The sequence below is a fragment of the Bubalus bubalis genome, chromosome 5 (genome assembly GCF_019923935.1).
Source record: "Bubalus bubalis isolate 160015118507 breed Murrah chromosome 5, NDDB_SH_1, whole genome shotgun sequence".
In the NCBI taxonomy this organism is placed as follows: domain Eukaryota; kingdom Metazoa; phylum Chordata; class Mammalia; order Artiodactyla; family Bovidae; genus Bubalus; species Bubalus bubalis.
The window spans coordinates 41109279-41123129 of NC_059161.1; the positions used below are offsets into that span (position 1 = coordinate 41109279).

The 13851-nt window shown below is 44.8% G+C and overlaps 1 protein-coding gene across 3 annotated transcripts in view; it reads right to left on the bottom strand.

The window, feature by feature from the left end:
* Positions 1-219: 219 nt before the first annotated feature.
* Positions 220-13851, bottom strand: part of C5H1orf105 (chromosome 5 C1orf105 homolog) — a 34637-nt gene continuing 21005 nt past the window's right edge. For 2 of the 3 annotated variants that reach the window (XM_025285926.3, XM_006043863.4), the window contains 4 exons: positions 9727-9801; positions 7497-7564; positions 4896-4963; positions 220-607 (listed from right to left, as the gene is read on the bottom strand). In XM_025285926.3, coding sequence (XP_025141711.3) covers positions 462-607; positions 4896-4963; positions 7497-7564; positions 9727-9801 — 357 coding nt within the window. In that variant the 3' untranslated portion in view covers positions 220-461. Of the gene's footprint in view, positions 608-4895; positions 4964-7496; positions 7565-9726; positions 9802-13851 lie in introns of those variants that run through there. The other variant, XM_044943019.1, reaches the window with a different exon arrangement.

Genomic DNA, 13851 nt, shown 5'->3' on the forward strand with positions numbered 1-13851 from the left:
CTCTGTCATCTGAGTTAACTAACTGAGATAAGGACAGAAGGGTGACCACCATTTCTCTCTTTTATTCTTACTATGCTGACCTCCTGGAACCATGTCTGGCCCTCTGTCCTGAAAGAAGAAATGATTTTCACAGAAAATCCATGTCTTAGAAACAGAAAACTGTTGTCTATTATAGAAACTCTTTAGCAAAATAAAATAAATGACACTCCAAAAAAAAAATGACACTCAAAATGTTCCATTTTAATCATCACATGTTTACAATCATGTCCATTAAACTATTTTATCTTTAGGAGAAATGAGAAGATACTGGTAAGAGCTAGAACCTTAACAATGGTTAAGAGGCAAAATTGAGTCACCTTGTTCATACTAAGAGGAAGTGATGTGAAGGCACTAGTGTCAGAACCTCACTGGGTGAGGCGGCTTTCTCTCTCAGCATCTGGAAGGTGATGAGTGCCCACCACTCACTGACTCACTGCTTTGTTCACTGGTTCTTTCCTGGGCAGGGAAGAGAGTTGTGTCTCCTGCAGGGTTTCGTAGGCATCTGACAGAAGTCTGTGGAAGACAGCTGTCCTGGGGCCCAGAATGGGCAGTCTGTAGTGAACGTTCTCTGGAGAACAGAGCAAGAAGGAAGGAGAGGGCTCCTTAGATTCTACTTTTAAAATACACTCAAAATAACTGGTGTCACCAAAGACTTGTCAACCTTATAAAACAGCTTCAAGATTCACATGAAAACCCTCTCTAACAGAACCATCTTACCCCACCACACTTAAGCTTCTACATATCTTGGTCAAAGAGGCCAGAAAAGAGTGTTTAGAAACAAAACTCAAATATTCAGAGAGAGTGCCAATTAAATTGTAAATGAAGATAATGTGTGACTGGAATTGTAACATGAGTTAAAGGGAAAAGAGGATACAATCCTCAGAAGACTTTTCAGGGACACATGTGTGGTTCTGCTCTTCAAACAAACAAATGTGATCTTTTGAAAGCCAACAGTAGGGCAAATGCACTAGTATTTCAAAAAGAACCTTCATTTTATGAAATAATTTATTTTAGGGCTCCTTAAAACTCTGGCTCCGTCTATGGGGTCGCACAGAGTCGGACATGACTGAAGTGACTTAGTATAGCATAGCATAGCATAAAACTCTTACCATCCTGACCTCTTCTTTGGTTATCAGTTTATTTACAGATGGTTGGTTTATTCATTTTTGTGACTACTCATTGTGAAGGAGAGTACATCAGTGTCTAAAATAGCATATTCTCATCGGAAGTCACTGAATGACTAAGGGAGCTGGTGTCCTGAATTCTCTGGAAAAGCTCCTTGGTCCAGGTGAATGAGAGCTAAGAGACGTCAGAAGATCACAAACCAGTTCAGTGTCATTACTGTAATGAAGAGGAAACCAAGGTACAGGGTCATGATCGCCGAGGTCCAGCCCCGGCTGATCCAGGGTATTTGAAGGAGAGACGGCTAGGCGACCTATTCAAATGTTAATTAGAGATATAAAGAGTAATAAAAAGAGGATAGCTCAGTAGGAAAATTCAGTGGAGAAAACAAGCTGAGTGGCTTGGTTTACGCGGAAAATCAATATAACCCGTGACACCAGGTTAGCTCTGACCATGGAGGCCGCAGGCGCCCTCTCGAATAGCGGAAGGTGCCCCGCCTTAGACACCTTCTCGAGTGGGTCTTAGAAGCCCAGGCAAATAAATGGTCGCAGAGGATATCTGCGCTCCAGATGGACACTCAGCTGGAAGTTAAAGGGAAGAATGACATGAGGAGACCAAGCGTTGGTGAGCAAAGCCCATAGCTTTATTTTCAACAGGGGCTTTTATACCCTAAGTTACACATAGAGGATAATAGGGGATGCAAAGTCAGCAGTCTTTGATGTTTATCAAAAACCAGGGTTTCTTTCCTGCAAATTTATCGTATACAAATGGTTTAGGTGATTTACATCATCTTCTGGCCAGAAGGCCTATTAACATTTTATGACTCTTGACAAGGACTTATCAACAAAGACTTATTTTCTCTAAGAGTAATTATTTTAAGGTTTGGCGCCATCTTTCGAAGATAAAATTGCATTCCTATACGACGGATGTGTAATGGGTTTACAAAGGAAAGAATTTATTACCTTAAGGGTCTAAAGTTACTAACACCAAGGCCACTACTTATTTTTTCTACATACCAACTATATTAATTAATACACATTCAAGGATACAATTCAGGGGATGTGGAAACTTGGCAACAAACATTGGCTCATCAATGAAATCTTTTACTAGTTTTATTCTGACAGTTTCTAACTCTCTGAGAGGCTCTAAGCTGTTTGAATATCTTAAGCTTCCCGTGCCTCTCGAGGCTGGGAGACTGTAAACAATCGTATGCATAGCTGTAGGTGTCCGGGTAAACTTGTCAGGCGAGTTAGAGAGCCATCTGAGGGGTTTGAATTTAAACACTCCTAATTGCCCAGGAACTTTATTAATTGGAGCTGTAAGTTAGTTCTTTGACAAAGAGAGCGAGATGGTGGTGGGGGACAGCCCCCAGTAAAGTCAGAGGTGAGAGCACAAAGCAATAAAGTAGGCAGACTCTGGTTTTTGGGGGTAGATGCTCGAGAATATCCGGGGGGACTCCCGAGGCTCGATCCCGCTTTTGCGTATGCCGAGCCTCCTTCCTCATGACCTTTGTCACGAGTGGAATGTCTCTTGCCGGCTCCTGGCACATGATGAACTAAGGATCAGAAGTCAGATCTCCTTAATCCTAACACTTCATGTCACGTCTTAGCCCTGGTGGAGTGGTAGACCAGGCCAGGTGGTAGACTTAAGTCAGGTGGTTAGCAGCTGTACCAATGTTTATGGACAAGAGCTTGTGAGTGTTATGGAACTCTGGACTCAAGGCCAGAGTCAAGATGAAGAAACCCCATCACTTAATAGAGATAGGCTCTTTCCATTTACTTAGTTCTCACTAGTAATTATTGAGGATCTATGAAATTTAGCTGAATTCAGAAGAACACTAGGGATTACTGTCGTGATCAACAAAATGAGTTGGGCAGTCACTGGCAGTGATGTTTGCTGGGATGACTCAGCCATTTGGTATTTGCAGCATGTCCACAGGCTATGCAACGTAGGGACACGTCTAAGCTGTATAAGCCAGCGAGGGCTGGGGCAGTGTCAGCAGCTTTTCTGGGTCGATCAAAAGTGAAGGCTGCTGGTACTGAGTGTCTGGCTCTCAGGGGTGGGAGTGGGCAAAATGCTTCTCTGGTTTTAAAGGTGGGAACATAGAGACCCAGAGAGTTTCAACAAGATAGCTAAACCTGTCTAGCAAGGCTAGGATCTAAACCCAGGTCTCTCTGTTCCTAGGCACCTTTTTTTTAACCTCAGAAAGCATACACAAGAGCAAAGCTCAGCTCAGAAGGGTCGCGACTGGAATCAACTACCAATCTATCAAGCCTCAGCTCTAAAAGCACTCCCTGAAGTCCTGCCTCCAAGACTGTGGTTCTTGGATGAAAACTATGGGCAAGAACAATGTCTATTGAGAACTTAATATAATCTACATTCATCGAGTCTAGCTCTTACGTTGGTAGTTGAAAATACATCCTCAGGGTTAATAAATTCATGAGAAGCATCTTATCACATTGTGCTGTAAAATCAGAAAATAAACATTTTTGCTTAGGGAAGGGCATGTAATTATGTGTGAGTACGTGTGCACACATAGGTTTCGTCCTTTGTGAGGCAGACCTGAAAAAAATCCAGGCTTAAGGGAAACTCAGAATGAATGTGCGGCTGATAAGAGAGAACCCTGAAACCAGCCTCACACGGGTTAATTCGCCCAGTGTTCCCTAGGCTTCAAGAGAATGAGGTGGTTGCAGGCAGATGGGGGAACTTTCATGAAGGATGCACTTAACTCTTGGATCTTCAGTCCACTTTGGCTAAATGACAGGCAGAAGAGAGGCCAATATTTCTGTATACATAAGAAGGGATTGGAGATCCACTAGAGTGGAAATCTCCTAACCTCAGCTGTCCCCTTAGTCTCTGATCCTCCCTTTTGACACTGCTTCAAGATACCCCTTCTGTCCTCAGATTTCCTTTCTGATGTCTTCTCAGTTCAATTCTGGCTCTAACTCCCCTGCAACTTCCCAGGACAGAGCTTAGACTTTCCCATTAGTATGAAGTAAAGAAAGTGCTCTTGATTTTCCTTTCTATGTGTATCAAAAGAAAAACTGAAAGTGGCTTCAGTTAATCTGGGAGCAGATGAAAATATGGACATAAAGTGACAGCCTCTGCTGCATCAAACCCTTAAATTACATCAGTCCAAAGAATGACCCACCCCTCCTCCACCAGCCCTGTATTGGTTTCTCTAAAAGATAAGATTTATGTCAATGCTGAAGCCAGAGATAGAGTTGCTATCCTTTTATTCTATTACCAGCGAGTGAATGTAAGAATAGCACTGGGCAGCTGCCAGGAGAAGGCAGGTGCTCCAAGGAGACTGTGGGAGGGAGGGTTCAGGGCTTGGGAAGGCCATTCCAGCAGTGTGGAGACATACATCCTTTCTCCCCTTAATTGGGGCTATTTAGGACTGCCTGAGAAGGGAATTATCTATAGACATTCTTCAGCAAGTGGATTATGGGGCTCTTTAAATGGGGCAGAGCGATGTGGCATGGAGAGGACCTGGGAAGGAACACACCATGGATAAGGCCAAGTGAGGGCTGAAGAGGGGACAGGGAGGGCTGGAGTGAAGGGAGGGCTGTGGACCCACCGAAACAGGTCAATGAGCAGAACGTGAAAGAGAAGGGATGGAGAATGGAAATTTGTTCAAAAAATTCAGAAATTATCTTAGGCAGTAAACTTTTCATTCTGTTACCATGAGGGTGGTATGTGTCCCCCTACAAGTACTCCAAAAGAAGGCAAACCTGTTAGGATGTCATCACGAGACCGTTTGGGTACAATCTGGGCTTTTGGCTGATGGAGACTCATCATTCTGATGGGAAGAAGCAAGAATACACATTAGTGATTTGGCTAGGGCTTGGCAGAAAGGAATGTGTCTTTATAAATTTTAAAACACAGATGGGCTTTCGAACCCAGCACCTGCTAACTTGGTGTTCAGATCACTTGGCTGCAGTGTGAGATGACTGGTCAAAGACCACTACTTCAGAAGCTCTTTTTACTTAAGTGATATTTTCATGGAGTTTGATAAAAGCTGCATTTAAAAAACTATTTTATTTCACTGTCAGAACATGTACAGTCTGAAAATAGAAGGGATTAAGGAGAGAATCCTCCAGTTCTCAAGAAAAACGTAAACAATACTTCCAATCTACCTTTCAAGTGCAAAATTGAGCATATTTTTAACACAACCTTCCAATTTTGGAGAAAATGTCTTGACCACTGTCTATTTTTTCCGGAAGCTAATATTGGAAGTGACTCTCAACCAAAAGGTGCTCAATTGCTCAGTCATGTCCAACTCTTTGCAACTGCATGGATGGTAGACTCCAGGCTCCTCTGTCCATGGAATTTTCCAGGCAGAATACTGGAGTGGGTTCCCATTTGCTTCTCCAGGTGATCTTCCTGACCCATGGATCAAACCCATGTCTCTGGCATCTCCTGCATTAGCAGGCAGATTCTTTACCCACTGACTCGTCAGGGAAGCCCCAAACCATTTCTACATTATTTTAAGTTGTTTTATTTCTAAAGATTGACCAATATGTAAACTTGGATGGGCAAGCTACATCTCTACATTCATTTCTTGGTATCTATTTCAACAAAGATTTTCCAAGATTATTTTAACTTTGCTACTAAAAATATGGCCAATCCAGCCAGTTAATTTTATTAAATTGCCATTGGAGGATTCACTGGGACTAAGAAAAAGAAATATACCTTTAATTGCCCATTTTTGTCAAACAAGAAGGTGGTATTTGTAAGACAATAGTTTAAGAACTGTCTACACTATAATACAACAAATATATATCTGCTCACACATATTTCCTCTGTCTTTTCTTTTCTCCCTTTCCTCTTTCCTTCATTCCTTCCAATCAACAAACATCATTTGATTCCCACAATGACTATAATTAAAGTCTCTTAAAAAGTATTTCAATGAAGACAATTCTATCAGCCTATATGCATAGTGATACTTAGAGACTGTGAGGAGAGAAATTATAAGCTACAAACAGAACCAGGATCTTACTTTATAGTCACACAAGCTAAATCTCAAACAGAGTAGGATGTTTTCCTTCATTTTACTAAAAAATAAAAACTAAAAATGACCAATCTAATAATACTGGGATTGACATGATTTTAGGATTGGTTCAGCCTTCACTCTAAGCTTTAAAGGAAGAAGAGCTTGGTTTTAAAAAAAAATTAATGACTCAGGATTTGAGACTTTCTTTAAAGTACCAAATATACAAGATAAATAAATTGGGTCAAAACTTTTCAAAAGTCTCTTTCATAGAAGAATGAACTTTAGCTCAGAAATTCCTGAGTTTAAATAGTTCAATTTTCCATTTAAAGTCTGTAAAGAATATTTATGAGAGTTACATTTATTGTGATCTAAGAGCACTTATTAAGTATAGAGTTGGTGTAGGTAATGTTAGTGCTGGAGCCTGTCACATTCAAATGCCCATTTCCTCCACCACCATGTCTACTCGGGCCAGGAAATGGTTTTGATGCATCTGAGTCTGCATCTTAGTTTGTATAAATGTCCCTGAACTCATACAGAGAAATATAATATCTACTACTGTCCATCCTAGGTTACAAAAGGGCCTATTTATTTTCCCACATTATTGCTCTCTGTAGAGGAAACAAGTTAATGATTGTCATTAGATCACATAAAACTTCTTGGCTTAGTCATATGTAAGGGTCAGTGTAGGCTTACATTTCAACCATCTACTGCAAGGCAAGTCCACCTATCTTGGTTCATTATCCAGGGTGACTCCATGTTTTGAGTTTTTTAATAAAATGAAAACTGAAAAAAAAAAAAACAAAAAACCTGAACTCTTCTTCCCTGTCTGGTAGTAACATGCAGGAAAAAACCCCCAAAATCCAACTAATCAAACTTTGACTGGACTTTATTTCTGATATGTTTGATCTTGGTAAGAAAGCAGCAAATGACAACAAAAGGAATGGTTAACAGTAATTTTAGTCACTGCAGTGTATCAGAGGCTGTCCCAGTCCCAAGAGAAATGATATATAATCTCTCATATCTTATGAATTAGATATGTCATCTACATGGAAAATTTGTGTTTAGTTCTAAGTTGTCAAACAAATCTATTCTATGCCTTGTACAGGTCTTATGAAGGTAGAAAGGAAGATGATCTGTTTAGGGAAAAGGTAAAAACAACTATTTTTTTGGTCTAACTGTGTATTAATAGTTTAACCAGAAAATGAAACAACTCAAGAAACTCATCGCTTAAGCATTCCCTAAACATTTTACTTCTTATATTACTCAACCCATTATCCTATGTCCCCAAATGAATATAACCAGATATAAATCTGTGTCCTGATTTAAATCTTTAACTTACCTATGATTCATAATATTTGCAAAGGATAGTTTCAGATCATCAGGGATTATTAGAGTTTTTGGTTGCACCTATGGAAGAAAGTCACATGTATAACAATGCCCAAAACTGCACTCTAAGTTATAGAAATAACATACCATCTTAGCAAACTCAAGTTGCATTTAATGAGTTATTCATATATCATTTTCTCCTTTCTTTTATTGAATTTATTCCTATTTTAATTTTTTGCTGCTATTATAATTGGAATAGTTCTCTTTATTTCATTTTTGGATTGTTCATTGCTAATACATAGAAATAAAATTATTTTTTGTACATAGATCTTGTGTCCCATAACTTTGCTGTACGCATTTATTAGCTCTAGTAAATGTTTTGTGGACCCCTTAGGGTTTTCTATATATAAAATCACATCATTTGAAATATGGTTTTATGTTTTCATAGTTTTAATTTCTTTTATTCTGATTTCAGTTTCTTTTCTTGCCTTACTTTTCCTGACTAGAACAAACACTCAGTGGTGAACAGAAGAGGTAAGAGTACATATGCAGGTCTGCCCCTGATCTCAGGGGACAGCACCTAGTCTTTCCTCATTAAGTCTGATGTTAGCTGTGGGTTTTTGGTAGACACGCTACACCAAGTTGAGGATGCCCTCTATTTTTATGAGTCGCCTTTTTTGGCCGTTCCCCATGGCATGCAGGATCTCAGTTCCCTGACCAGGGATTGAACCCAGGCCTCCTGTGGCGGAAGCACAGTGTCAGCCACTGGCTCGCCAGGGAATTTCCTAGGAGTCTTTTTATACCTTCCCAGCATCTCCACTCCACCCCATGATTGGAGGGGTCTCAGTGACAAAGCAGTCCCCACCCCAGTCCCCGCCAAGAAGGAAGCGGAGCTGCTACTGCACACAGTGAGCCAAGAGCATTTCGCACTTATTTTCTAACCTCTTTTCATTCCCCTAGGCTCTGCGAGGCCCGCTTCTGACAGCAATAGGGAAGGGCCCTTGGGCACTTTTGCATCTGAGGCGCTTCCTTTGGGCCTTCCAACAAATGATAAAACCCTGCTGTGTGCTTCCACTCGGGGCTGGTTTGGGCAAAAGCAAAGGTCAGAAAAGAGGTCTTGAGAGAGAGAACAGCTGCTGAGGTCCCCAGGGAGCCAACTGGCCAGGGCCCGCTTAGGCCTGGGGTCAGAGCCTTGTAAACGTAGACACAAGTGATTCCAGAAATAAGACCAGGAGAAATTCCAACCCCAGTTTCCCAGACCCCAGCCAAAGCTGATACTGAACACCGTGATCCTAATTATGCGGAACGTGAATGGATGTTACAACATCCGGGTACACCTTTGTTGGTAGCTTCAGTGACATTTCCAAATCCCACACAACAAACTCACAAACCCAGGGAAACACTTGCTCGTTGGAAGCATTTTCACTGTGAACTCATCAAAGGGGCCTCGCTCATGCCTCCTGTTTGTCTTCTACTCCTTGCCCCTTTCCTGTTTCTGCACAACTAGCCTCACCTTCCTCCCTGAGTCAAAGAGGATCAGAATTAAAGAGATGCTTCCCAAATCCAAACCTAACCATTCAACTAAATCAACCTTCAATCCAAGCCCGATGCTTTCTCAGAAGGCCCCTAACCTTGCTTCCTACGGTGACCCAAGTCTTAACTCCAATGCGTACAGCCTCCCTCCTGAAACACACCTCTTTCTTTAGCAACTCAGATGTCAGAGCTTTGTTCTTGAGGCACCCACATCCCCTAGATAGCCTTTTCTTTACTAAAACTCCCCCCACCCACCATTCCCTACCACCAGCAACAACCACCTGTAGCCAGGAAGTACCAGAGATTCTCCCCCCAGCTCCACCACCGAGGCGATGACTGAATGTATGACAAAGCCCAGGATGAAGCTGCTTGTTTCATGGCTGTGATGCTGAGTGTTGTGTTGGAGACATGTTAAGGCAGAGAAGAGGCTCCATAACCTCCGGCACCTCTGTAGGGTAGTCACCTGAGTCCAAGCAAAGCAGCTCGACTCTGCTTTTCCCCTCTGGTTCAACCTGCCTCGGTTCATCTGTGGTTTGTTGCAAATGGGGAGGTTTATCATGTAAGGTGATGGAGCTCCCAGGCTAGCAGCTGCTCATCTGCAGCCCTTCCTGCCAGGCTCCGTCCTGGTCTCTTTGCTGGGCTTTGGTGCGGAAGGCTTAGTGCTGTGCCCTGGGGACACCCATGCCCACACCTGCCATCCCCTCACCTACCATTTTCACATCTCGACATGTGGAGCACAGCTGCTTGTTTCTGATCAGCGTGGGGTCGTTCTGGTTCCACCCGGCCTGCAGGGAGAGAGAGAGAGACAGAGAGAGGTGAGGAGCCGGGGTGGCAAAGAAGTGGGGAAGGGGTGGAGGGGTGGGAGGAATAACAGTTACTTCTGCCACAAAACAGAGATGAACATTCTGGTCCCAGCCATGCCCAGGATGGACAATAGACTCAGACAGGGTTTAGACAGAAGGGGGTGAGCCACAGACTAAACAGTGGCCTTGGGCGCCCGCATACAGTGGCACAGGCATCAGACAGCTGGCAGGGGGTGGGGTGGGGCAGGGTGTGCCTGGGGCTGAAATCCAGTGAGGTTCCTCTTTCCAGTGTGAGGGGCTTTCCTCTCTCATAGGTGACACTTTCCAAATTTCATACACAAGTCCCACCATCTTAACTAGTTGAGACCCTCTGATGGCCTGAGAAAAACAAATAGAAGACTTCTCTGCTGGCTGCAAACCTGCTTTCTCTAGTCTCTCTGAAATCCTATCCTCTCTTGTCAGGCCTTTACTCTGGGGCAACGTCAGCTCTCAAGCACACACTGTCTGCTACCACGTGGCCCTTCTGTACCACCTGAGAGCCGCCGATCAAGACCTGGGCAGAACTGGAGCCGGTGTGTGGGTCCTGAGCCCCTCTCTCCCCAGAGGAGGGAGGCAAAGAACCACCAGCAGAGGGAGAGTGGGGCAGCCGTCTGCTCACAGTAAACACTGCTCTCTTTCAGACTCCATTTCTGCCAAAAGGGGAAAGGGTGGGCTTCGGGGGCATTTCTACCTGAAACGCAGGCTCCCCATTTGCATAGCTGGTGAAAGCTTGGTTAGGGAACAGATGGCAACTTGAGGTTAGCATCCCATGTGGGGATTCTCTCCTACCCTTTCCTGTTCACACTGACACCAGAGTCCTGAGATAAGATTCTTAGGAAGCGTAGACACAAGGGAGAGGAGGGCCACAGAGACAAGCAGACAGTTACTGCAAACTGAAGGCTTTCTCTCATTTGAGTGACCTGGCAGTCTGTCACTGCAGGAGTGCCCACCTGTGCCTTGACGCGTTCCTGCCATCCAGCCAGCTGTGCAGAACAGGAAGATGGGGAATATACCTGTATGGCATGGGGAGTGCCTGCGGCATGCTCCTAAGGCGACCTTTGCTGGACTGTTCCACGAGATACACTTGGGTGAGGCATTACTAGGGGTCTGAGGACTGTAAAGTATGCACCATGTTGGATTCTTCTGACAAATATTTAAAATACATTTCATGTTTATAGTCCATTTTCAAAGAATCAGTATTCCCACACTGGGCTGGCATGTGGAAGCATGACTGGGAACAGCTTAATCCATTCATTCAGCCACAAACCTTCATTGTGACGCCACCGCGTGAAGGGTGCTGAGATGGGGTCACAAAGATGAATAAGGTTTCTGGCCCACAGGAAGACCAGGGAAGAATACAGACTCATGTATTTGTCCATTCATTAATGCTGGAGTGGGTTGCCATTCCCTCCCAGGGGATCTTCCCAACCCAGGGATTGAACCCGGGTCTCCTGTATTACAGGCAGATTCTTTACCATCTGAGCCACCAGGGAACCCCAGGTACTGAGGACATGGAGATAAAGAAGAAACCATTTCTGACTGCAACCTGCTCAGCACCCAGTGTTTGGGTACCAAGAAGCGTGCCAGTGTTGAAGGCAGAAAAACGCTGAAGCCACCGGGAGTGAAAAGGAGGCCTGAGCTCACCTGGTGGGGGTGGGCGTCACGAGAAAGCTCTGAGGCGGGTTGAAAGAACAGGTAGTGCTTGGGTAGGTGCTGGATGTGGTGAGCAAGGAGAGGGGGCGGTGTTCCAACCTAGGAACACTGCGCAGTGACTTGGAAGAAAGACCTGGCAAATCCACTTCAGGTAAGTGAGAACAGCCTGGAATGGCCAGTTGTGTATGGGAGGAGGGAGGGGTAAAAAGAGAGGCTGGAGAGGACCCCCTGCAAACCCTCACCCTGACCCTGGGCTGACTCCTCTGCTCTTCTGGGCCCATTAAAGCTTCTACCTTTCCTTCCCAGATATCCTGGGCATGGGACCTTCTGGGGCCCAGGCTTCTCCCCCTGTCCCTCATGTCTTTGAGTTCTGAGACTAAGACACCTCTCCGAAACTGCGATTCAAGGCTGGATGTGCTAGGCATCACTGAAGAAGCGAGGGTACTTCTGGGGTTTCAGCAAAGAGATGGACTGTGTCCCCTTGGAGGACTCAGCAGGGGCTTCTGAAAGTGGCATCTGTGCTTGGTCTGAAAGGACGAGGAAGACCTGGATGGACGGAGGTGGGGTGGGAGGGTCCTCAGCAGGTTTGCTTTCAGTGGAGTTAGAAGCAGGTGCTTATGTTTCCTGCAGTTGATTTTGCCCCTGTTGCAGACATCTGGTGTCTGCAGAAGAAAACACTAGAGCCCGCAGGGATTGGAATGACAGGATTCATTCCAAATCAAGCAACAAGCATACCAGGTGCCTGGCAGGAGCTTGCTAGTTTAATGAGAGTTGGACCTGTGACCTGAGTCCCACACGGTGAGGACTGTCATCCTTGGGAATCTGAGGGAGAAACATGTCATAGATATTGTTTGATCTGGTCTTGGCAACTCCTTATCCTGTACAATCTAGCTTAGACGTTTCTTTCTCAGAAAGTCCTTCTGCTGACTCCCTTACCTGGGTGTCTGCCTCTCAGATTGCATCAAGATTTAGTATAACTCTTGCTGTAATCTGTGCTGTTGTTCTGTTTTCTTTTTAGCATGTTTGTTTCCTCCTAAGAGCAAGAATGTATCTCACACATCTTTGGATATATAAGAGGCTGACTTCCAATCTTCTCACCACAGAGAACTCTTTTTATTATTTCCTTCTCATTGACTCCCAAGTTTTGACAGCTTGTGATCACTAGAGCAACTACCCTGCATCTCCTAAGTCCTCCTCCCTGTTTCATGTTGATCAAACACATACAGCGACAAATACAAGTTTCAGAGGGAAGTACTGATAATCACCACTGACCCAAAGTAGTACCAGAATCTAGAACCTACTGTGTGGCACACAGTAGGCATTCAACACATGTTGGTTGAATGAATGTGTCAGTGTAAGCATTTTAAATGATCAGGTATATAGACATGACTAGCCTCGTGCCTGGAAAATCCCACGGACGGGGGAGCCTGGAAGGCTGCAGTCCATGGGGTCACTAAGAGTCGGACATGACTGAGCGACTTCACTTTCACTTCTCACTTTCATGCATTGGAGAAGGAAATGGCATCCCACTCCAGTGTTCTTGCCTGGAGAATCCCAGGGACGGGGGAGCCTGGTGGGCTGCCGTCTATGGGGTCGCACAGAGTCAGACACAACTGACGTGACTTGGCAGCAGCAGCAGCAGCAAACATGTATGTCCATAAATCTCTAAAACACAGGACAGGTGTGTGCAAAGATCATTATTGTAATAGCACTTTCTTCAGGGAAACATTACAGGACGTTTGTGTGCAACCAATTCATGGACACAAAGCTCTTAGAAAAGCCAAGGCTGGAAGGCATATTGCTCGGTTCCAGACCTGGCTCTGAGAGGCTTGACTGGGCGATCACTGAAACGCTCTGTTACTCCCAACACCCTGCTGCTGCTGCTGCTGGTCTCTGTGGCCAAAAGGCCAGAGGCCAACTCTCATCCTGCCCACGCTTTCTAGGGACAGAAAGAACCAGTTTTTGATGTGTGGCTTCAGTCACTCTGCCAGGAAAGTGGTGGTATTCCCACCTGAGACTCACTGTCAGCCAATCCTTGCCCCGAGAAGAGCCACTGCGTCCCTCCTCACCTGGAGAGGCGGGCGAGGGCCTGGAGGTGGGGGGATGGGGGGTAGAGGGGTGTCTGTGCAGTGTGGGAGGCGGCCGTGATGAGCAATCCTGCCTGACCGGTCTATAAAGACACCAATGCAGACTTTTTGGGATTGTGTTCTTTCTGGGCCTCAGCCCTGAAACCAAGGTCCTTTCCTTCTATGTGAAGCCTCTCCTTCTCCTCCTCCTTCTCCCTCTCTCTCCTTCCTGATTTCCTTCATGCCCACTCGGCACACGAGCAGGAATGGAGAA